This window comes from Pan troglodytes, chromosome 12, assembly GCF_028858775.2.
Source record: "Pan troglodytes isolate AG18354 chromosome 12, NHGRI_mPanTro3-v2.0_pri, whole genome shotgun sequence".
In the NCBI taxonomy this organism is placed as follows: domain Eukaryota; kingdom Metazoa; phylum Chordata; class Mammalia; order Primates; family Hominidae; genus Pan; species Pan troglodytes.
In genome coordinates, this window is record NC_072410.2 from 93,456,859 (window position 1) to 93,479,528 (window position 22,670).

The following is a 22,670-nucleotide window of genomic DNA, read 5'->3' on the forward strand; positions in this document are numbered from 1 at the left end:
TACCATCAAGTGAGCAAGTGCAACCACAGAGAATATGTACTATGGTCTCATTCATGAAAAATTAAAATGGATTAAAATGGACAGGTTGGGCTTGATGCAGTGGCTCACACCTGCAATCTCAGCACTTTGGGAGGCTGAGGCAGGTGGATGGCTTGAATCCAGGAATTGGAGACCAGCCCGGGTAACACAGTGAGACCCTGTCTCTGCAAAAAAATGCAAAAATTATCCAGGTGTGGTGGCTCACAGCTGTAGTCCCAGCTACTCAGGAGGCTGAGGTAGGAGGATCACCTAAACCTGGGGAGGTTAAGCCTGCAATGAGCTGTGATCACACCACTGCACTCCAGTCTGGACCATACAGCAAGACCCTGTCTCAAGACAGAAAAAAAAAAAAAAACAACCTGACAGGTTGTTCCGTTAGGTGGTGACTATGGTTATTGCTGGACAATGGTATTCTAGGTGACTTTTACTTTCCATTATCAGCCTTTCTGAATAGTTGGATTTTCAATGCTTTTTATTTTTTACAGTGAGCATCACTTTATATTTAGGGGGTGGAAATATTTTTAAAAATTTATTTAATGGAAAGCTAGTTTTTCCCTTAATCCTTTACCACTTGTACTGCCATACCAAAGCCCAACCTACTGGTAAAAAAAAAAAAAAAAGTGAAATATTGTGATGATTTCATAGATGTATAAATAAGCCAAAACCCACCATCAAATCATACACTTTTTTTTTTTTTTTTTGAGACAGAGTCTGTATCGCCAGGCTGGAATGCAGTGGTGATCTCTGCTGACTGCAACCTCCACCTCCCTGGTTCAAATGATTCTCCTGCCTCAGCCTCCCTAGTAGCTGGGACCGCAGGTGTGCACCACCACACCCAGCTATTTTTTGTATTTTTAGTAGAGACAGGGTTTCACCATGTTGGGCAGGATGGTTTCAATCTCTTGACCTCATGATCCGCCCACCTTGGCCTCCCAAAGTGACACTTTTTGTACATGTAATTTATTATATATCAATTATACCTCAATAAGATTGTTTTTAAGGAAAGAAAATATCAAATAATCTAGGTAATTTTTATTTTCCACACAAACCACTCAAAATAAGCAGGTAAATAAATCTACACACACACACACTCACACACTTGCAGACATTTATGAATCAATGCTGGAAAGTAAATTCGATGGTCCAATCAGTGACAGGAGGCTATTTCAAGAGGTTAATAGCATGAGCAAGGTGTAAAAGTGTTCATTTAATTTATTCTCTATTCTCTGACAGTGTCAGTATCCTTGATTATAGGTGGGTGCCAAGCTCACCATTTCACCTGCTTCCATCTTTTTCTGTTGGCACTTTTTGCAAAGTCCACGTCAGTCTTAGGTACCTTTTACCCCAAAATACATGCTTCGGTGCACTTTAATTTTCCTGCAGTAAATAAATAGTTCTTACTAGCTTCCCTCTTAAGTAACTGTAGAACAAACCTGAGGGTTCCGAGACTTTCTATCAGATAAAATTCTGAAAACCAATCATTCTTTCTAGAGATAATTTTGAATAGAGTGATACATGTTTTGAAGACATTTCCTTGAGTCTACTTACTGGCAGGTTTTCTCAACTATATGTATTCTTTCTTGTGATACTAGCTACTCAAATAGTCCAAAGAGCTGCATTTGCCTTAAACAGAATATGACAAAAGGAATGCCAGTGGTGAGACTGGGTTCGTGAATTGGATCTCTAAGTTTGTTGGACTAAAAGAAAATAAGTATTTGCATGTTGCTGTCAGAATCACGGTCCTCAGTGCCACTTCGAGTCCCGTCTCTTGGGGCCCATGAAGAATGTGAGCCCTGAAGTCCCTGCAAGGACATGACCCTGTCCACATGTTAGGCCTAATTCTCATATCTGTTTCTCTATGCTTTTCTCCTCTGCTTTCCAATGCAACCAGTTGGACAGTGCTCCAGGGAAGAATCGGGCGCCCAGACAACCCGTTTCGAGTGGCCCTGGAATACATCTCCAGTGGAAACCGCAGCTTGTCTGCAGTGGACTTCTTTGCCCTGAAGAACTGCAGTGAAGGTATCTGAATCTGGCTTTCCCACGCTCCTTGGTAGCCTATTGTGTTAGATGTGTCAATAACCTGCAACCATGTTTGGCTGGGAATGTGCACACTTATGAAGAAAAGTCTAGAGTGGGCTGGGTGCTGTGGCTCACACCTGTAATCCCAGCACTTTGGGAGGCCGAGACGGGTGGATCACTTGAGGTCAAGAGTTCAAGACCAGCCTGGCCAACATGGCAAAACCCTGTCTCTACTAAAATTACAAAAATTAGCCTGGTGTGGTGATGTGCGTCTGTAATCCCAACTACTTGGGAGGCTGAGGCAGGATAATTGCTTGAACCTGGGAGACAGAGGTCACAGCGAGCCAAGATTGTGCCGTTGCACTCCAGCCTGGGCAACAGAGCGAAACCCAGTCTCAAAAAAAAAAAAAGTCTAGAGTGTTTTAGGGGCTAGTTCTGAATGATACCAGGTGATCCATATCCCAGATAATCAATTTCAAAGAGCTGGTATAAAATGATATCTACCTTGAGAACACATAGGCACATAGAAGGGAACAGCAGACATTGGGGCCTAACGGAGGGTGGAGAGGGAAGGGTGGGAGGAGGGAGAGGATCAGGGGCCCAAGAATGAAGCGTGGACCCAGAGGAAGCCTGAGGCACTCCCAGACCTAAATTCTCAATTTAGGCTATTCCTGAATAACTTTGAAGGCCCATGTCCCACAGTCATCTGTTCCATGTACAGGCCTGGATTTGAACTTTGTGCCTCTGGGAAGTGGTGTGTGAAAGGGATTCTCTTAGGGAGGAAGCCCTACTGACCCCTCACCAACCCAGCTTCTTTTGCCCCTGTGGCTCTTCATTTATTGCTGGCTTTGCAGGAAATTTTATAGTGTATTTTGTTTTCGTTGTTTAATCAAAACTGGTTTATGTGTGGGGAAAAGAAAAATCACCATAATGTGATAGACTGAACCACAGTTCAAGTTGAAAAGGTGGTTAACCTGTGATATGAGGCAATGTATAAGAAACATGTGGTTTGGGAGCAAGCCAGGAGCTTGTACAAATGTTTCCGCACTCATGAACTTGAAGATTTGTGAATGTCTCTGGACATCATCAGTCCTCACAGATGTCAAGGATCTATGTACCATACAAAAGAGGCCATCTGTTGAAATGGAACCAGTTAACAAGAATGTGACAGGGAGAAAGTATCAATTCCCAGAATGTTCTCATTTGATCATCATTAGGAAAAAGGAATAAGAAACTGCAAAAGTCCAGATATCAGGCCCACTACAAATACTCCTGCAAAAATTTCTTGACCTGAAAAAAATTCTTTGCATGTTAAAATCAAGGATCTCAAGCTATAGATGTTTTCTCCCTTGCCCTGCAACTCCCTCTCACCTAAAAACATTCATCCCCCGTAGCCTGTGTTGCATTCGCGGTGAGTCTGTTCCAGAGACCCGTTCCTGTCTGCTTTTCTATCTTTACAAAACCAATAGAGTTGACCTCCCTAAAATCTCTCTAGTTTTTTCTAATCTTTCTAATCTCAGAAAGTCTCCGCTGGCAGGGCACCCTCTTAGAGGAGGGAGAAGATGAGTCTTCCTCTGATTCCCTAGAGAAAGTGGCTTGGCCCAGATACCTGGGGAAGTTCTCACGGTCCAGCTTCCTTCTTTCAGTGTCTCTAGCTCCAAGAACAGATGGTCTCCATGAGGAGGCAAATGTTCTCTGTGTTTCTTCTCTGGGTCAGACCACCTGTGGTCAACAAGGGATGTGGAGTGATTGATTGATACGGATGTGTAAGGCAGAGAATAGTGAAGAACAAGGTGATCTCAGTGTTTGCTTAGAACTTCTAAATTTCCTTCCCATAGAAAACAAATTCAGGTGCGCATCAGTAGGCATAGACAAATTGCAGACATAAGAATCATCCTAAAATTACACTCATATTTAAAGGGAAGGGGTTACTTTAAAGGCATACTCAATGTCTATTCGATGTAGGCAAATGTCTATGTTTTCTGGGGTCATTGCTTTGGTTAAGCCAGAAGAAGAGGGGATAAAAAGAGAAAAATGGTGTCTTTGAAGGAGGTGAATAGGGCTGGCAACATTACTGGCCAGGACTGTAGGAAGGTCTGCAGGATGCCTGGTCTATATTTCTGATAAGAACTTGGTCCCTTCATGATGAGGCACAGATAGAGCACAAGGGAAACACAACTGTAGAACTCCACAGCTCTTCCTTGGCCCACAGCAGAGACGTGCCATTTTAGTTCATCTGGAGAAGGCTCAAGGAGACATGGGACAATTCTCCCCGCATTGGAGACAATATCTATCTGTGGGTGTCATCAAGACAGAGGCCATGCCTGTATCCTCTCTACATCCTTACACTTATCACAGTGTGTGACACTAGGTAGGTGCTCAGTTCATCTCAGTTGATATGGACTAATAGCAAAAAGCTAACATTGACAGAGCACTCGCCATGCGCAAAGCCAAGTGTCAATGCCTTTATGTGTTACATCATGCAAGCTTTACGATAATGCTGTAAAGCAGGGACTAGTATCCTCATTTTACAGATGGGGAAACTGAAGCTCACAGAAGTTTCAAAACTTGCCAGGGTCATTCAGTTAGTGAAAAGTAGAGTCAAACTCGATCCCAAGTTGATCTGATGACAAAGCCAGTGTTTCTGTCCACTACACTCTACTGCCTTTGTGGAAGAGGCTGAGGTTTCATTTATTTCCTGAAAACCTTAGCATCATCTTTGACTCTTCCTGTTCCTCTTACCACTACACCCAAATTGCCAGAACCTTTACCTCTAGACTTGCTTTTGCCTGTATTCTATCTGTCTCTGTCTAGATACTTGATATGGTTTGGATTTGTGTCCTCCCCTTCCCACCAAATTTCATGTTGAGTTATAATCCTCAGTGTTGGAGGAGGGGGCTGGTGGGTAATTGGATCATGGAGGAGGATCTCCCTCTTGCTATTCTCGTGATAGTGAGTGAGTTCTCATAAGATCTGGATGTTTAAAAGTGTGCAGTGGGCCAGGCACGGTGGCTAATGCCTATAATCCCAACACTTTGTGAGGCTGAGGTGGGTGGATTACCTGAGGTCGGGAGTTCGAGACCAGCCTGACCAACATGGAGAAACTCCGTCTCTACTAAAAAAACAAAAAACAAACAAACAAAAATTAGCCAGGCGTGGTGGCACATGCCTGTAATCCCAACTACTCAGGAGGCTGAGGCAGGAGAATCGCTTGAACCAGGGAGGCGGAGGTTGCGGTGAGCCAAGATGGCGCCATTGCACTCCAGCCTGGGCAACAAGAGTGAAACTCCGTCTCAAAAGACAAAAACAAAAACAAAAGTGTGCAGCAGCCAGGCAAGGTGGCTTATGCCTGTAATCCCAGCACTTTGGGAAGCTGAGGCAGGTGGATCACGAGGTCAAGAGATCAAGACCATCCTGGCCAACATGGTGAAACCCCGTCTCTACTAAAAATACAAAAATTAGCTGGGCGTGATTGTGGGCGGCTGTAGTCCCAGCTCCCCGGGAGGCTGAGGCAGGAGAATCACTTGAACCCAGGAGGCAGAGGTTACAGTAAGCTGAGATCGCGCCAGTGCACTCCAGCCTGGTGACAGAGTGAGACTCTGTCTTAAAAAAAAAAAAAAAAAAAAAAAGTGTGCAGCACCTTCCTCATTGCTCTTTTCCTCCTGCTTTAGCCGTGTAGGATGTGCCTGCTTCCCTTTTGCCTTCTACCATGATTGCAAGTTTCCTAAGACCTCCCCAGCCATGCTTCCTGTACAGCCTGTGGAACCATGAGCCAATTAATCCTCTTTTCTTTATAAATTACCCAGTCTCAGGTATTTCTTTACAGCAGTGTGAGAATGGACTAACACAATACTACTGTTGCTGTCTCTTGGATATACCCTTCTGACTTCATATTCCCAGCTGTGTGTCTTATTCTTTCTATATTCTTCATATAGGCAGACTTGAATTTTGGCAGCAGCCAACTGGTCTCCCTGATACCATTCCATCTTCCACACGTTGCCAGATAAATCTCCTCAATATTACTCCTTCTTTTGTGGCGCTTTCATGTGACATAGGTCATTTCTTATTGCCTCCCACATCAGAAAATAATAGAAAAAGGGGCCTAGACTGGACCACCTTACTCATTTCCTGGGGCCAGGAAATGTCATTTGCAGCCACAGAAATTCTCCTTGGAAGACTTTATTCTCTACATCTAAATTTAGTAGGTGTTTTATAATTGTTTCCAATTTAATCATTTTGGGATCCTAACTTGAAGTTCAAGACCTTGTCTTACATTTCTTTTATTTCTCCAGGGAGCAGCTAGCATGGTGCTAAACACACAGAAAACACCACACGAATACACGTTGACTGATTGGTTAATCAATCAATTGACAAATGCTGCACCTTCTTTTATAGCTTTGGGCTATTACCCTACTACTTCCAAAAGAAAGTAGCTGTAAGTAGAAATGGCTTGGAAGAGGTTTTTCACTGAAAGGCCAGTGAAAGAGCAGCTTACACAATCAGCACAGACAAGAGAGACATCAGCCCCCAGAGACACCCATGGCTGGGCTCCCAGGGAACCCTTAGCCCATTCAGAAAAACCTTTCTTGAGCAGACAACCCAGAGCAATAGGATCACGCAGGACACTCACCGGGACCCCTCAGGTTCAGAGGTGCCTACAGCAACACATACGTCAGAATGGGAAAGACTAGCTTCTTGAAAGGGATTTGAAAAGGACCAGTGTGCCAGGTGTGGTGGCTCATGCCTGTAATTCCAGCACTTTGGGAGGCCAAGGTGGGTGGATCACCTGAGGTCAGGAGTTCGAGACCAGCCTGGCCAACGTGGTGAAACCCCGTCTTTACTAAAAATACAAAAAAAGTAGCCAGGCATGGTGGCACGCACCTGTGGTCTCAGCTACTCGGGAGGCTGAGGCAGAAGCTTGAACCCGGGAGGCAGAGGTTGCAGTGAGCTGAGATGGCACCACTGCACTCCAGCCTGGGCGACAGAGCAAGTCTCTGTCAAAAAAAAAAAAAAAAAGGAAAGAAAGAAAAGAAAGAGAGGGAGGGAGGGGAGGGGAGGGGAGGGGAGGATCAGCATGGCCCTGAACAGCTCCTAAAAATGCACAGCTTTGCAAACCCTCATCTAGCTCTTCCGTGCACTAGGCCCTGTTCTAAGCATGGTACATATATTAACTCATTCAATCCTTACAACAATGCTATGAGGTATGTAATATTATTCTTATCATTATTATTCCCATTATTATGGATAGATAAATCAAGGCACAGAGACCTAAGTAATTTCCTCAAAGTCACACGGCTGGTATTGAAATGGAGGCCATCTGGCTCCAAAATCCATGTTCTTAGCTACCACACCTTGCTGTTTGCACAGAAGATCTCTGCTGGAAGGGACACCAGAAATATCTAATCTGTCTCCCTTGCCATGTGGAAATTGAATGAACAAAGACCCAATGATTTTCCTTGAAATGTGATACACTAAATTACTGACCAGCCCAAGGTGCTTTCTGCCTCCACCTTATGGTTGTCAAGTTCTCAATTTTTCTAAGAAATCAATTCAGTATTTCCCTTTCCCAGCTCAGATTGTTCAGAGGCAGTTGAAATGGACCACTGCCACTAGTCAATATGAAGACAAAGAGCTGCAAAGGAGCTCCCCCATGAAAAACAAGGAAATGCAGATAGCTCCTGTGTGAGCCTACATACATTTTATAGCAGGCCACTATATCTCCTCTTCTCTTTCAGGAACCTACAAAAACACATCTGAGGTTTCCCAGGCCACAGCCACATTCAGCTCACTAACAGATTTCTCAAAAGAAGTAATCTTCTTGGTTCCTTACTCTACTGAGATAATTTCATACACATTGCTTCTGATTCATTCATTAGAGAGGATGTCATAACCTTCACCTTACCCGTGAGAAGTTATTTCTCTAACTTCTCTGGCTCAGGAAGGTGAAGGTATCCAAAGTCAAATGCAGTCCCATTATTATGGATACCTTGAAACATATGTCCCCAAAGAGTTTGAGATGCACAAATACCATTTTTTAACTTCTCCGGGGCTAAGATGAGGGTGTTTGAACTCGACTCGTGGTCTTCAAACCTTTTCTAGAGGCTGAAGCCTTAATTAAAACAAAGTCTTATATGGAAGCCCAGTATATAAAATGATACAAGTACAGCTGTCTTTGGGGGCGCCTAGAACCCACCTGTTCCAGAGCCCTTGACATTCCCCCTCAATGGGGCTTCATGAAATACATTTTAAGAACCACTGGACAGTCTGATTCTAAGCTCTCTTTTTTTTTTTTTTTTTTTTTTTGAGATATAGTCTCACTCTGTTGCCCAGGCTGGAGTACACTGGCGCCATCTCAGCTCACTGCAACCTCCGCCTCCTGGATTCAAGGAATTCTCCTGCCTCAGGCTCCTGAGTAGCTGGGATTACAGGCGCGAGCCACCACGCCTGGCTAATTTTTGTATTTTCAGTAGAGACGGGGTTTCACCATGTTGGTCAGGCTGGTCTCGAACTCCTGACCTCGTGATCCGCCCACCCTGGCCTCCCAAGTGCTGGGATTACAGGTGTGAGCCACTGCGCCCGGCCTCAGCTCTCCTATTAACTCCAGTTTTTATGGTCTGGTCCTAGATGTTACACTTATTTAAAATATGAAAACCAAAAATAGGTATATTAACTGTATCTTATTTAAAAGATTAGGGCTTAGCACAAGGCTATTAGACTTTGAATATGGGCCATTTTCACAAGGCAAGTTCTTGTCCAGGTGGGTTCTGGCTTTGAGGTACTGGATATGTAGCTAGTATAAATATTTCCAGGAAAAAATGGGTAGCATCCTGTAACCTTGTCCCCCTCTCTCTCCTTCTTCTCCACCAAAGACAATGTTGGGCAATGGAGGATGTCTTTCTTAGCCTGAAAGGGGACAAGAGGAAATGAAAGAAGCTGAACAAATAGATTCAAATCTTTGGCCAGCCATGTGGAACCAATCAACATCTAGAGTAGGCTCCAAAATCCAGCTGGGTAAATGAGGGATTACTTCATGGGCTCCTAGCAGCCTGGCCCAAACTGGGCATTTTCTCTTCCAACAGCAAGCAACGCCTCAGCAGGATCCTCAGTCTGTGCTTGTAAAATGTAGATCACAGTGGCACTCTGTCTTGGGGCTGCCAGCAGAAAACTCTGTATGTAGCAGGCTCAGCTATCCATCCATCCATGCATCCACTCATCTATGCCACAGACAGTTTCTGAGCAAGTACTAAACTGGGTACATGCTAACATTAATATAAAATAGTTGTTTCTGTCTTAGGACTGAATTTTGGTGTGGTTGCTTTAACATTTCCATTCTACTTTACATAGAACTATTTCTTAAAGGGCATCTTTGAGTTATATTTAATTTGCACCCTAACCCTAACCCTAAGGGTTGTAAGGGTTTGTGCAAAGTAAGTGCAAATCTTACGAAGAGTTTGTAAGAGTTAAAGAAAGAGGAAAGAAACACAAAATGCGGCTCAATGGTTAAAAACAGATTTATTTTAGAGAAAATAAACCTGAGAGGGGCTTCTGGCCAATTTTGGTCAGGAGAGCTTTCTCTTACAGACTAAGAGTATATATTGGTTTTACGGTGAGCAGGCTTATCACAAGCTTGGAATGTTTCTCTGTGGGAGAGAAGTTTATGGGGGGTTGGAATTTCTCTGGACGGAGGAGAGGTTATCTTGGGGCTGACGTCTTTCCGGCCAGAGGGAGACTATCTCGGGGCTAGCATGTCTCTGGTTGGGGAGGAGTTTGGAATGTTTCTGGTCAGAGATGTTATTTGTGGTTTATGGTCATGCTGACCTTGGCCATTAGGCTGATGTCCTTTGGATTTAGGTGGTTTTTGATTAAGATGAACTTTAGGATGAGGTGCTTGTCCAAGATGGCAGTGCTCCTCCTCTGTCAGTACTGAATAGGTGTTCCATTCCTGGAGATGTCTTCCTCCAAAGTAGTTCCAACATTCCTTTCTCAGAAAGACCACAGAATGAGCACTGAACCAGAATCAGAAAACCTGGATTTAAGTCTCCTTCCTACCTCTCACTTGCCATAGACTAGCTATCACACTTCAAATCATTAAAGATTTCCCTCATAACTGGAACATAGATTGGGTTTTTGTGGGGTTTTTTTGTCATTTAAAATAGAGATAGGCCGGGCGCAGTGGCTCACACCTGTAATCCCAGCACTTTGGGAGGCCGAGGCGGGCAGATCACGAGGTCAGGAGATCAAGACCATCCTGGCCAACATGGTAAAACCCTGTCTCTACTGAAATACAAAGATTAGCTAAGCGTGGTGGTGGGCGCCTGTAGTCCCAGCTACTTGGGGGGCTGAGGCAGGAGAATGGCGTGAACCCGGGAGGCAGAGCTTGCAGTGAGCCGAGATGGTGCCACTGCACTCCAGCCTGGGAGACAGCGAGACTCCGTCTCAAAAAAATAAATAAATAAAAATAAAATAAAATAGGGGTAACAACATGTCAGTAGTTGTCTCAAAATTGACCTCATGCTGAGGGTCAGTGAGAAGGTGGCTGTGGAGGTGCCTTGTAAATGATGCCATGAGCTACTTAACCTCTCTGGGCCTCACCTCGCCTGAAGCCTTTGAGAACTAACCTGCTTCCTTGCTCCTGCTGTTTCTCATGAAGAAATTACCATTCACAGAAACAAACTGGCTCCTCTGAGGCCTCCTGCAGAGCTTTGTGATGTTAATTATTGACCTAATGCCAAGAGGGTGATGAGAGCCACACACTGCCAACCTGGGGAGGTGCCACCACCTGGAGCAGTCACTTCAGGGCACTCAATCAGCCGTGCAATGGTGGGCTCTATTGCTTGGAAGTGATCACCAAGGAGAAATCGCAGTCACGACCTTAGTATCCTCACTTAGTTCTAGTGCCTATCTCCAGGTGGATGTTCAACTCCATTTTAAAAACGCTCTCCTTCTAAACTCCCTATTTCCAAAATCTCCTGCCCTTAACTTACCGTGGACTGAACCATTTAAAAGATAAGCATGACAATTATGATTTCATCAGCCACTGAGATCTGCTTGCATTTCTCAAATGTCCCTCCCCAGCTCAAGCTTTGGTTCCATCTGCGCCCCCTGCAGCGCACCCTCCACCTTTCAAAGACCTGCACATCTTTCAAATCCCAGCTTAAATAGTATTTTCTCTAAGTCTCCACTCAGGATTGTTTCCATGTATATCTATTTTAGAACCGTCTACTTCTCTCCAGTTATTTATGTGTCTCACTCAATAGATGCTAAGTTCCTAAAATCAAAGACTGTCTTTTTTTAAAATCTCTGTATCCCAATTAGCAGTGAAGTGCTTTTTTTTTTTTCATGGCAAGCACTCAATAAAGGTTTGCTTATTCCAATGTAGGAGAAAGATTAGAGGCTTTAGAATCAGACTGAATGAATTTGGATGCCAGCTCCATCACTCACCACCTTTTTGAGCTTGGAAAAGTTTCCTAAATCTATGAGTTTTCATTTTCTCATCAGGAAATACATAATTATAGGTTTTTTGGGAAATTAAAACAGATGTTGCGTGCAGAGCTCCTAGCACAATGCTTGGCACAATACGTATTCTCATCCTCTCTCTGGCATCCCTTGACTAAGCTGAATCTCCTAATTCTGGAACCAGAGCTGAATAATTCTGCACAACTATCCTGGGGTATGTTTACAGGTTCACATCCGCCTTTTGCCTTTCCATCTGCGCCTTGCCTGAGCCATTATGCAAAGGGAAAATTTACCTCTTTTCCAGCAGAGATTCTGACAGCCCAGACTTGCTTTCTGATTGCAAAGGCAGCTGCTTCTCTTGCCTCCTAAGACCTATGCTCTTATGCCTGATAAAGTCATTTTTTTACCTTGGTGACTGGGTGCACAGAGTCCTTTGTGCCACACAAAGGAGTAATCCTGCTTAATTCTGTAGAGGTAGTTGGAGGCAGGAGAGAGGTCTTTTCAAATGCCTGTCACACTGCCTCCCTTGAGGAAGACTGGAATCCAAAACAGTCAGGCCAAAGCAGGTGGAACCAGGAAGGAAATTCGCTGGTCTTTCCTTTCTCTACCAGTGCCTAGCTACTGTTGGCAAAGAAGTTCTTACTTTGGAATGGCTTATCCATAATTATTAATAAAGCCAATTTTAAAATGCCCCCATGAAGTGCTTAGAAACAATGCCTGCTTGGGCAACTATTTTAAATATTCGATCATTGGAACTTGCCCAGAAATGGGGGCAGACACAAAGGTTTTTAAATATAAATAAATAAAGAATGAGTGTGCCGAGGTCATTGTACTCCCAGAAGAAAATTACTTTCAAATTACAACTACATAAAGGAAATAATTGAAAAGATTAATCACACTAAAATAATTGGTCTATTTTACAAGTAATTTGGAGCAATACTCAGTCATTGACATCAATGTCTGGTAGTAAAATAGTAATGAATTTCATTCTCTGACTAATGTATTTATTTTATTAATGGTAATAAATGGTGGTGTTACCGCTTATAAATATTTCATAACTTTTAATTCATTAAAATGTTCAATGAATTTCCAAAAGTATTTATTAGTTTTACGTCATCCTTAGTATTCAATGTGCAATTGCCACTCTGCCTGGGTAATTAAAAATATTATTGTTTTGGGTAATGGGACTCCCTTTGAATGTGAAGGATTAGGCTCCAGTTATTAATGAGACGGATGCTCCAGCTGGTGATGGGGAAGGGGCTTGGGAAGATGTTTTCTCTTTAGGTCGCTAAGAGCTCTCTGGAATCGTTCCTTAAAAAAAATGTGGCTGTGAAGCAAACAGGGTGGACCCAGAAAAATTAATTCCAGATGTGATCAGAGAAATGTCACTTTAGACGTTGGTTCCAGTTCACCACCTGTCCCGCACCATCTCCGTCTTCCTGAAACAACTGACAGCAGGATTCAAACTTTCCAACCTCACCTCTATCTCTGTTTTATTCTCCAACATTAGAGGTCATAAGGAGTGAAATGGCCAAAAAGATGCAACAGAAAGAAAAGCAAGGGATACGGCATCATGGACAGTGGAAAGAAGATATAGGACTTGGAGAAGAAAAACGTGGACTTGAATCCTGAGTCATTTGGGTGCTACATGTCCATTACATCCTGTGGTACCAGATAATTCACGTGTGAAATGAAGACAGTGACACCTATCCCTGGGTCCATGTGAGGATTAAATGGGATACTGTGTGCCTCACCTGACACAGTGCCTGGAACCTAGTGGAAAATCAAACTGGGTTAGCTCTACCATTCCCTGTGTCCAAATTGCAGATCATGGTATTGTTGGCCCAGTGGCCTTGGTGGCTCTTCATTAACTAACAATTGATACAAACAATTGCTATGAGTCATCAAGAAAAACTGGACCAACAGTGAACTAGTACAACTCAGGATCGGTGAAGTGAAATGGTATCCCCTGGAAGAAGGACTAGATGACTCAGCTCTCAGCACCTTACCCTGTAGGTCTGAGATTCAGCTCACTGTAGTACTTCCAGAGCCTCTCCATACAGGAGGCTAAAGGCATTTGGCTATGGACAGGTTGAGAGGTACCAACAGGTGAGTTGGGGTAAACTGGGGCCAGCACTCACACTTAGATGTTTGCACCTGCAGGATGTGTAGCAATGCTCCCAAAGCATGCAAACCCAAGGAATCAGTGTGGCTCATCTTTCAAGAGCTTCAGTTTTACCAAAAGATTGGAGTGGAGGAATATTTTTTAATTTAAACTAGCATGGCTATGTATTGAGTTCCAATGCAAACTGCACTCAAATGTTAAGATAAAGCATCGAAGACCTTCCCTGCTCATAGTGATTACCCATACTCTTAGTGGTGGCTTTACTCTTCTTTGCCATTTGGGACACATCAGAGGGGACAATAGTAAGGCATCACTCCAGGGTGGACAGAGGAACATGAGGAGGAGGTGCAGCCAGGCCTGGGATCACCAGCTGGAGAGGAGAGCCAGGGAGTAGTGTGTCTTCTCAGTGCAAGCCATTGGCAGGTGCAACAGTGGGCAGGATCCTGAGGTGACACCAGAGACTAGCAGGGGGTCCAATCTCCCAAATCAGGCAGAGAAGGGCTCAGTTTCTAAACTGACATACCAAGTCAGAACCAAACCCACCAAACATTAGATGTAAAAGTCTCTTGTGCATTGGCCTAAAGTATCATAAATGTCCCCAAGCACAGAATTGCTCTGTTGATTTGTTTTGTTTGTTTGGTGGGGTAGGGTGGGGTAGGGTGAGGTGGGGAGAGGTAAGCAAGGACTGAACCTGTAGCTGAAGATCCTGGAGACATTTTACTTCCTCCCTACCCAGACCCCTGGACAGAGCTCCTCACACCAGGATCTGTGGGAAGCTCACGCTGAAGTCTTCCAGAGTGAAGGGCTTTGTGCAGGGAGTGAGGGAGCCTTTTGCTAGCCGAGGGGCATAGCCTAGGAGTACCAGAAAGTGTACTGCTGGGATTTGATGATGGTTCTCTTTTTATTCTGGTTATTTTAAAGTTCTGGCATTTTCTGTCTTCAAGTTACGCTGAGAGCACGGTTTTTGTGGAACTTTATTTTGCCCTTCTGGTTGAGATTTGTTTGGGGAGGAAACATTGGCAGACAGTTGCTGGGCAGCGGCCCAGAAGGCCCCTCAATGCACAATTTGCAAACCATAGAGCAAATGGTCTCGGAGATCCCTCCTTCCCTCAGCTCCAACATTATGGAGTTCTATGATCAGCATTTGGGTGGATATAAAGTCTTTCAGCTTTTGCTGCTTCTGCTTCTTCCTTTAGCTCTTAGCCAGCATTTCATATCTACAAAACGATTAACAAACATTAACTAATTTCCTCCCATTAATCATTCATATCACTGGTAGCTCAGAGTCTTACCATTTCCTTCAAGAACACAGGTGCAATATCCTGTCTGGATCCCAAGTCTCACGTCTAGGGGATGATGGGCCAACATGGCAGCCCTGGATCCTCCCGAGCTCACAGGGGAAGTGGGCCAGAAGGTGGGCATGGGCTCTGTGAGGCTACAACCCCACTAGGATGCCTTTCTGCTCTAATTAACAGGAAGGGCCAGCCACATGGCCAGCCAATGGTAGCTAAGAGGCAATAAGCTTTAATTAGAAGCTTCTTCCTGGAAACTCACATGGTCATAATAAGTCTGTGGTCTTAAAAGGCCCAGAGAGGTTGAATGCCTCAACTCTCTTTTGCTTTTATGAGCTGATCCTTTCAATCATTTGTGAAATTTAAATATAATGAAAACATTGGCTCTGGACAAGGGCCCTGATTATCTCCTCCTTGCTACAGGGACGGGCAGCCCAAGTGTAAGGTCAGGAAGGCAGCCTGTTTTCTTCCCATCCTAGGCTGTCTGTAAGATTTATGATTCAGAAACACACCACAGGTGTGTGAATAAGCTGCCATGGCTGGGACCAACCACAGAACTCTCCCCTGGAGGGGGCCAGTTTGTCTCGGGGAGGACTAGACAGGGAACAAGCCCTCTGCACACCACTACCCAGAGATCCAGGAGAACAAGTGAATAGCTCAAAGCCTCTGTCCTGAGGACTTGGGCTTATGAGTGTATGAAGGTGGGGTGCAAAATTTCTTGAACTACGTGATTTGAATTAGAAGAGAAAGCAGAAAGTGACAGGAAGAAGTGGTCCCTGTTTTCCTCCTTGTCTTACCATCACAGGATCAATGTCTTTCTTTCTTGTTAGTGCACGGATACAAACTCATGCTCGCTCCCTGCACACTCTCTCTCCCCAAGAGATCCACTGTGCACGTGTGTCAACTAATGCACGAGGGCTGTCTTCTTGTCCACCCCCTGCCATTCTTCCACTGATGTGGCCTTTTTCTCCATTCCATTCTTCCTGTTCCTTATCTGTGGCTGTATGTAATGCAAAAGCAGGTGCTCGACTCAGAATCATATCATTTATTTATTCCATGTGATCATAAATAAATAAATGCAGACAGATCATTTTCCATCTCAACTGTTTGGCAGCTCATGGACAGCTTTCCCCTGCATCTCCCGAGCCTCAGCCTCTTCTGTGTGCCTCTCCACACTCCGGATATCTTTGTCTTTTTGCTTGTCTATTAATTCATTCTCACTTCTCGACTTTCTTCCTTTCCTTTTGTGAAGGGAAGAAACCTGGGCCTTGGAATTGCCTGTCTGATCCATGTGCCCAGCTCCATTATCAGTGAAGCCTGCTGTGCTCTTGCTCCAGGCACAGGCCTGAGGCTGTATATCCATGGACAAGGTGGCTGAAATGGTTGGATTGGCTACACTGGGGCCCAGCTCCAGGGCTTACACAGATGGAATATTCTTCTCTTTTCATCCTTACTCTAAGCAAAGATCCTCTGATGATCTCTCTTCCCTTTCCCCTTCTGCTATTTCTCCTCCTTTTCCTTCAAGTGCCTGTCATTTTCTCATTAGGAGACCAATACACACACACACACGCACACACACACACACACACACATATACAAATATGCACGTGTGCACACACACACAACCAGCAAGGAGGCATTTGAATGTGGTGATCCTAAAGAGGACCTCAGGGGCAAGGCTGAGGTCTTTAATTAGAGATTGAGGTCTTATCCAGGGCTGAGGTCTTCCCTAGTGCCAGTCACATGGCAAAAGCAAGGCTCTAGGTAGATAAGAAGGTCCAGCATTTTCCTGTGAGTGTCAAGAAGTTAAATTGGAGCTAAGATTGCAGTCTCTGCATGGGAAGACACTGGAAAGCAGGGTCTTGAGAAGAGTCTTTTCTCTTCTGGGGTCAGCAAAGCACAGAGCCTTAAATTCATGGCAAGTGCTGGAGGTTTTTTGATGTATGTTTGTTTGTTTGTTTTGCCCTTGTCTTTTCCTAGTCTTCAGTAAAATCATATTGAACATTCCAGCTTATCTTGGTTGTACTCCCAGAGTTTTGACTAGGCTTTTGCCAGGGTTTTAAAGGGTTTAAATATCACCCCTGAGCTCCGGTCTACAGCTCCCAGCGTGAGCGACGCAGAAGACGGTGATTTCTGCATTTCCATCTGAGGTACCGGGTTCATCTCATTAGGGAGTGCCAGACAGTGGGCGCAGGCCAGTGGGTGCGCGCACCGTGCGCGAGCCGAAGCAGGGCGAGGCATTGCCTCACCTGGGAAGCGCAAGGGGTCAGGGAGTTCCCTTTCCGAGTCAAAGAAAGGGGTGACGGACGCACCTGGAAAACTCGGGTCACTCCCACCCGAATATTGCGCGTTTCAGACCGGCTTAAAAAACGGCGCACCACGAGACTATATCCCACACCTGGCTCGGAGGGTCCTACGCCCTCGGAATCTCGCTGATTGCTAGCACAGCAGTCTGAGATCAAACTGCAAGGCGGCAGCGAGGCTGGGGGAGGGGCGCCCGCCATTGCCCAGGCTTGCTTAGGTAAACAAAGCAGCCGGGAAGCTCGAACTGGGTGGAGCCCACCACAGCTCAAGGAGGCCTGCCTGCCTCTGTAGGCTCCACCTCTGGGGGCAGGGCACAGACAAACAAAAAGACAGCAGTAACCTCTGCAGACTTAAATGTCCCTGTCTGACAGCTTTGAAGAGAGCAGTGGTTCTCCCAGCACGCAGCTGGAGATCTGAGAACGGGCAGACTGCCTCCTCAAGTGGGTCCCTGACCCCTGACCCCCGAGCAGCCTAACTGGGAGGCACCCCCCAGCAGGGGCACACTGACACCTCACACGGCAGGGTATTCCAACAGACCTGCAGCTGAGGGTCCTGTCTGTTAGAAGGAAAACTAACAAACAGAAAGGACATCCACACCGAAAACCCATCTGTACATCACCATCATCAAAGACCAAAAGTAGATAAAACCACAAAGATGGGGAAAAAACAGAACAGAAAAACAGGAAACTCTAAAATGCAGAGCGCCTCTCCTCCTCCAAAGGAACGCAGTTCCTCACCAGCAACGGAACAAAGCTGGATGGAGAATGATTTTGACGAGCTGAGAGAAGAAGGCTTCAGACGATCAAATTACTCTGAGCTACGGGAGGACATTCAAACCAAAGGCAAAGAAGTTGAAAACTTTGAAAAAAATTTAGAAGAATGTATAACTAGAATAACCAATACAGAGAAGTGCTTAAAGGAGCTGATGGAGCTGAAAACCAAGGCTCGAGAACTACGTGAAGAATGCAGAAGCCTCAGGAGCCGATGCGATCAACTGGAAGAAAGGGTATCAGCAATGGAAGATGAAATGAATGAAACGAAGCGAGAAGGGAAGTCTAGAGAAAAAAGAATAAAAAGAAATGAGCAAAGCTCCAAGAAATATGGGACTATGTGAAAAGACCAAATCTACGTCTGATTGGTGTACCTGAAAGTGATGCGGAGAATGAAACCAAGTTGGAAAACACTCTGCAGGATATTATCCAGGAGAACTTCCCCAATCTAGCAAGGCAGGCCAACGTTCAGATTCAGGAAATACAGAGAACGCCACAAAGATACTCCTCGAGAAGAGCAACTCCAAGACACATAATTGTCAGATTCACCAAAGTTGAAATGAAGGAAAAAATGTTAAGGGCAGCCAGACAGAAAGGTCGGGTTACCCTCAAAGGGAAGCCCATCAGACTAACAGCGGATCTCTCGGCAGAAACCCTACAAGCCAGAAGAGAGTGGGGGCCAATATTCAACATTCTTAAAGAAAAGAATTTTCAACCCAGAATTTCATATCCAGCCAAACTAAGCTTCATAAGTGAAGGAGAAATAAAATACTTTACAGACAAGCAAATGCTGACCGATTTTGTCACCACCAGGCCTGCCCTAAAAGAGCTCCTGAAGGAAGCGCTAAACATGGAAAGGAACAACCGGTACCAGCCGCTGCAAAATCATGCCAAAATGTAAAGACCATCAAGACTAGGAAGAAACTGCATCAACTAACGAGCAAAATCACCAGCTAACATCATAATGACAGGATCAAATTCACACATAACAATATTAACTTTAAATGTAAATGGACTAAATTCTCCAATTAAAAGACACAGACTGGCAAGTTGGATAAAGAGTCAAGACCCATCAGTGTGCTGTATTCAGGAAACCCATCTCACGTGCAGAGACACACATAGGCTCAAAACAAAAGGATGGAGGAAGATCTACCAAGCAAATGGAAAACAAAAAAAGGCAGGGGTTGCAATCCTAGTCTCTGATAAAACAGACTTTAAACCAACAAAGATCAAAAGAGACAAAGAAGGCCATTACATAATGGTAAAGGGATCAATTCAACAAGAGGAGCTAACTATCCTAAATATTTATGCACCCAATACAGGAGCACCCAGATTCATAAAGCAAGCCCTGAGTGACCTACAAAGAGACTTAGACTCCCACACATTAATAATGGGAGACTTTAACACCCCACTGTCAACATTAGACAGATCAACGAGACAGAAAGTCAACAGGGATACCCAGGAATTGAACTCAGCTCTGCACCAAGCGGACCTAATAGACATCTACAGAACTCTCCACCCCAAATCAACAGAATATACATTTTTTTCAGCACCACACCACACCTATTCCAAAATTGACCACATACTTGGAAGTAAAGCTCTCCTCAGCAAATGTAAAAGAACAGAAATTATAACAAACTATCTCTCAGACCACAGTGCAATCAAACTAGAACTCAGGATTAAGAATCTCACTCAAAGCCGCTCAACTACATGGAAACTGAACAACCTGCTCCTGAATGACTGCTGGGTACATAACGAAATGAAGGCAGAAATAAAGATGTTCTTTGAAACCAACGAGAACAAAGACACAACATACCAGAATCTCTGGGACGCATTCAAAGCAGTGTGCAGAGGGAAATTTATAGCACTAAATGCCCACAAGAGAAAGCAGGAAAGATCCAAAATTGACACCCTAACATCACAATTAAAAGAACTAGAAAAGCAAGAGCAAACACATTCAAAAGCTAGCAGAAGGCAAGAAATAACTAAAATCAGAGCAGAACTGAAGGAAATAGAGACACAAAAAACCCTTCAAAAAATTAATGAATCCAGGAGCTGGTTTTTTGAAAGGATCAACAAAATTGATAGACCGCTAGCAAGACTAATAAAGAAAAAAAGAGAGAAGAATCAAATAGACGCAATAAAAAATGATAAAGGGGATATCACCACCGATCCCACAGAAATACAAACTACCATCAGAGAATACTACAAACACCTCTACGCAAATAAACTAGAAAATCTAGAAGAAATGGATACATTCCTCGACACATACACTCTCCCAAGACTAAACCAGGAAGAAGTTGAATCTCTGAATAGACCAATAACAGGAGCTGAAATTGTGGCAATAATCAATAGTTTACCAACCAAAAAGAGTCCAGGACCAGATGGATTCACAGCCGAATTCTACCAGAGGTACAAGGAGGAACTGGTACCATTCCTTCTGAAACTATTCCAATCAATAGAAAAAGAGGGAATCCTCCCTAACTCATTTTATGAGGCCAGCATCATTCTGATACCAAAGCCTGGCAGAGACACAACCAAAAAAGAGAATTTTAGACCAATATCCTTGATGAACATTGATGCAAAAATCCTCAATAAAATACTGGCAAACCGAATCCAGCAGCACATCAAAAAGCTTATCCACCATGATCAAGTGGGCTTCATCCCTGGGATGCAAGGCTGGTTCAACATACGCAAATCAATAAATGTAATCCAGCATATAAACAGAGCCAAAGACAAAAACCACATGATTATCTCAATAGATGCAGAAAAAGCCTTTGACAACATTCAACAACCCTTCATGCTAAAAACTCTCAATAAATTAGGTATTGATGGGACATATTTCAAAATAATAAGAGCTATCTATGACAAACCCACAGCCAATATCATACTGAATGGGCAAAAACTGGAAGCATTCCCTTTGAAAACTGGCACAAGACAGGGATGCCCTCTCTCACCGCTCCTATTCAACATAGTGTTGGAAGTTCTGGCCAGGGCAATCAGGCAGGAGAAGGAAATAAAGGGTATTCAATTAGGAAAAGAGGAAGTCAAATTGTCCCTGTTTGCAGACGACATGATTGTTTATCTAGAAAACCCCATCGTCTCAGCCCAAAATCTCCTTAAGCTGATAAGCAACTTCAGCAAAGTCTCAGGATACAAAATCAATGTACAAAAATCACAAGCATTCTTATACACCAACAACAGACAAACAGAGAGCCAAATCATGAGTGAACTCCCATTCACAATCGCTTCAAAGAGAATAAAATACCTAGGAATCCAACTTACAAGGGATGTGAAGCACCTCTTCAAGGAGAACTACAAACCACTGCTCAAGGAAATAAAAGAGGATACAAACAAATGGAAGGACATTCCTTGCTCATGGGTAGGAAGAATCAATATCGTGAAAATGGCCATACTGCCCAAGGTAATTTACAGATTCAATGCCATCCCCATCAAGCTACCAATGACTTTCTTCACAGAATTGGAAAAAACTACTTTAAAGTTCATATGGAACCAAAAGAGAGCCCGCATCGCCAAGTCAATCCTAAGCCAAAAGAACAAAGCTGGAGGCATCACACTACCTGACTTCAAACTATACTACAAGGCTACAGTAACCAAAACAGCATGGTACTGGTACCAAAACAGAAATATAGATCAATGGAACAGAACAGAGCCCTCAGAAATAACGCCGCTTACCTACAACTATCTGATCTTTGACAAACCTGAGAAAAACAAGCAATGGGGAAAGGATTCCCTATTTAATAAATGGTGCTGGGAAAACTGGCTAGCCATATGTAGAAAGCTGAAACTGGATCCCTTCCTTACACCTTATACAAAAATCAATTCAAGATGGATTAAAGATTTAAACGTTAGACCTAAAACCATAAAAACCCTAGAAGAAAACCTAGGCATTACCATTCAGGACATAGGCGTGGGCAAGGACTTCATGTCCAAAACACCAAAAGCAATGGTAACAAAAGCCAAAATTGACAAATGGGATCTAATTAAACTAAAGAGCTTCTGCACAGCAAAAGAAACTACCATCAGAGTGAATAGGCAACCTACAACATGGGAGAAAATTTTTGCAACCTACTCATCGGACAAAGGGCTAATATCCAGAATCTACAGTGAACTCAAACAAATTTACAAGAAAAAAACAAACAACCCCATCAAAAAGTGGGCGAAGGACATGAACAGGCACTTCTCAAAAGAAGACATTTATGCAGCCAAAAAACACATGAAAAAATGCTCATCATCACTGGCCATCAGAGAAATGCAAATCAAAACCACTATGAGATATCATCTCACACCAGTTAGAATGGCAATCATTCAAAAGTCAGGAAACAACAGGTGCTGGAGAGGATGTGGAGAAATAGGAACACTTTTACACTGTTGGTGGGACTGTAAACTAGTTCAACCATTGTGGAAGTCAGTGTGGCGATTCCTCAGGGATCTAGAACTAGAAATACCATTTGACCCAGCCATCCCATTACTGGGTATATACCCAAATGACTATAAATCATGCTGCTATAAAGACACATGCACACGTATGTTTATTGCGGCATTATTCACAATAGCAAAGACTTGGAACCAACCCAAATGTCCAACAATGATAGACTGGATTAAGAAAATGTGGCACATATACACCATGGAATACTATGCAGC

General features: G+C 43.9%; 1 protein-coding gene across 1 annotated transcript in view; it reads left to right on the forward strand.

Moving 5' to 3' along the window:
* Nucleotides 1-22,670, forward strand: part of ALK (ALK receptor tyrosine kinase) — a 736,910-nt gene that overhangs the window by 536,001 nt on the left and 178,239 nt on the right. The window contains exon 5 of the mRNA XM_016948281.4: nucleotides 1,931-2,058. Coding sequence (XP_016803770.3) covers nucleotides 1,931-2,058 — 128 coding nt within the window. The remainder of the gene's footprint in view (nucleotides 1-1,930; nucleotides 2,059-22,670) is intronic.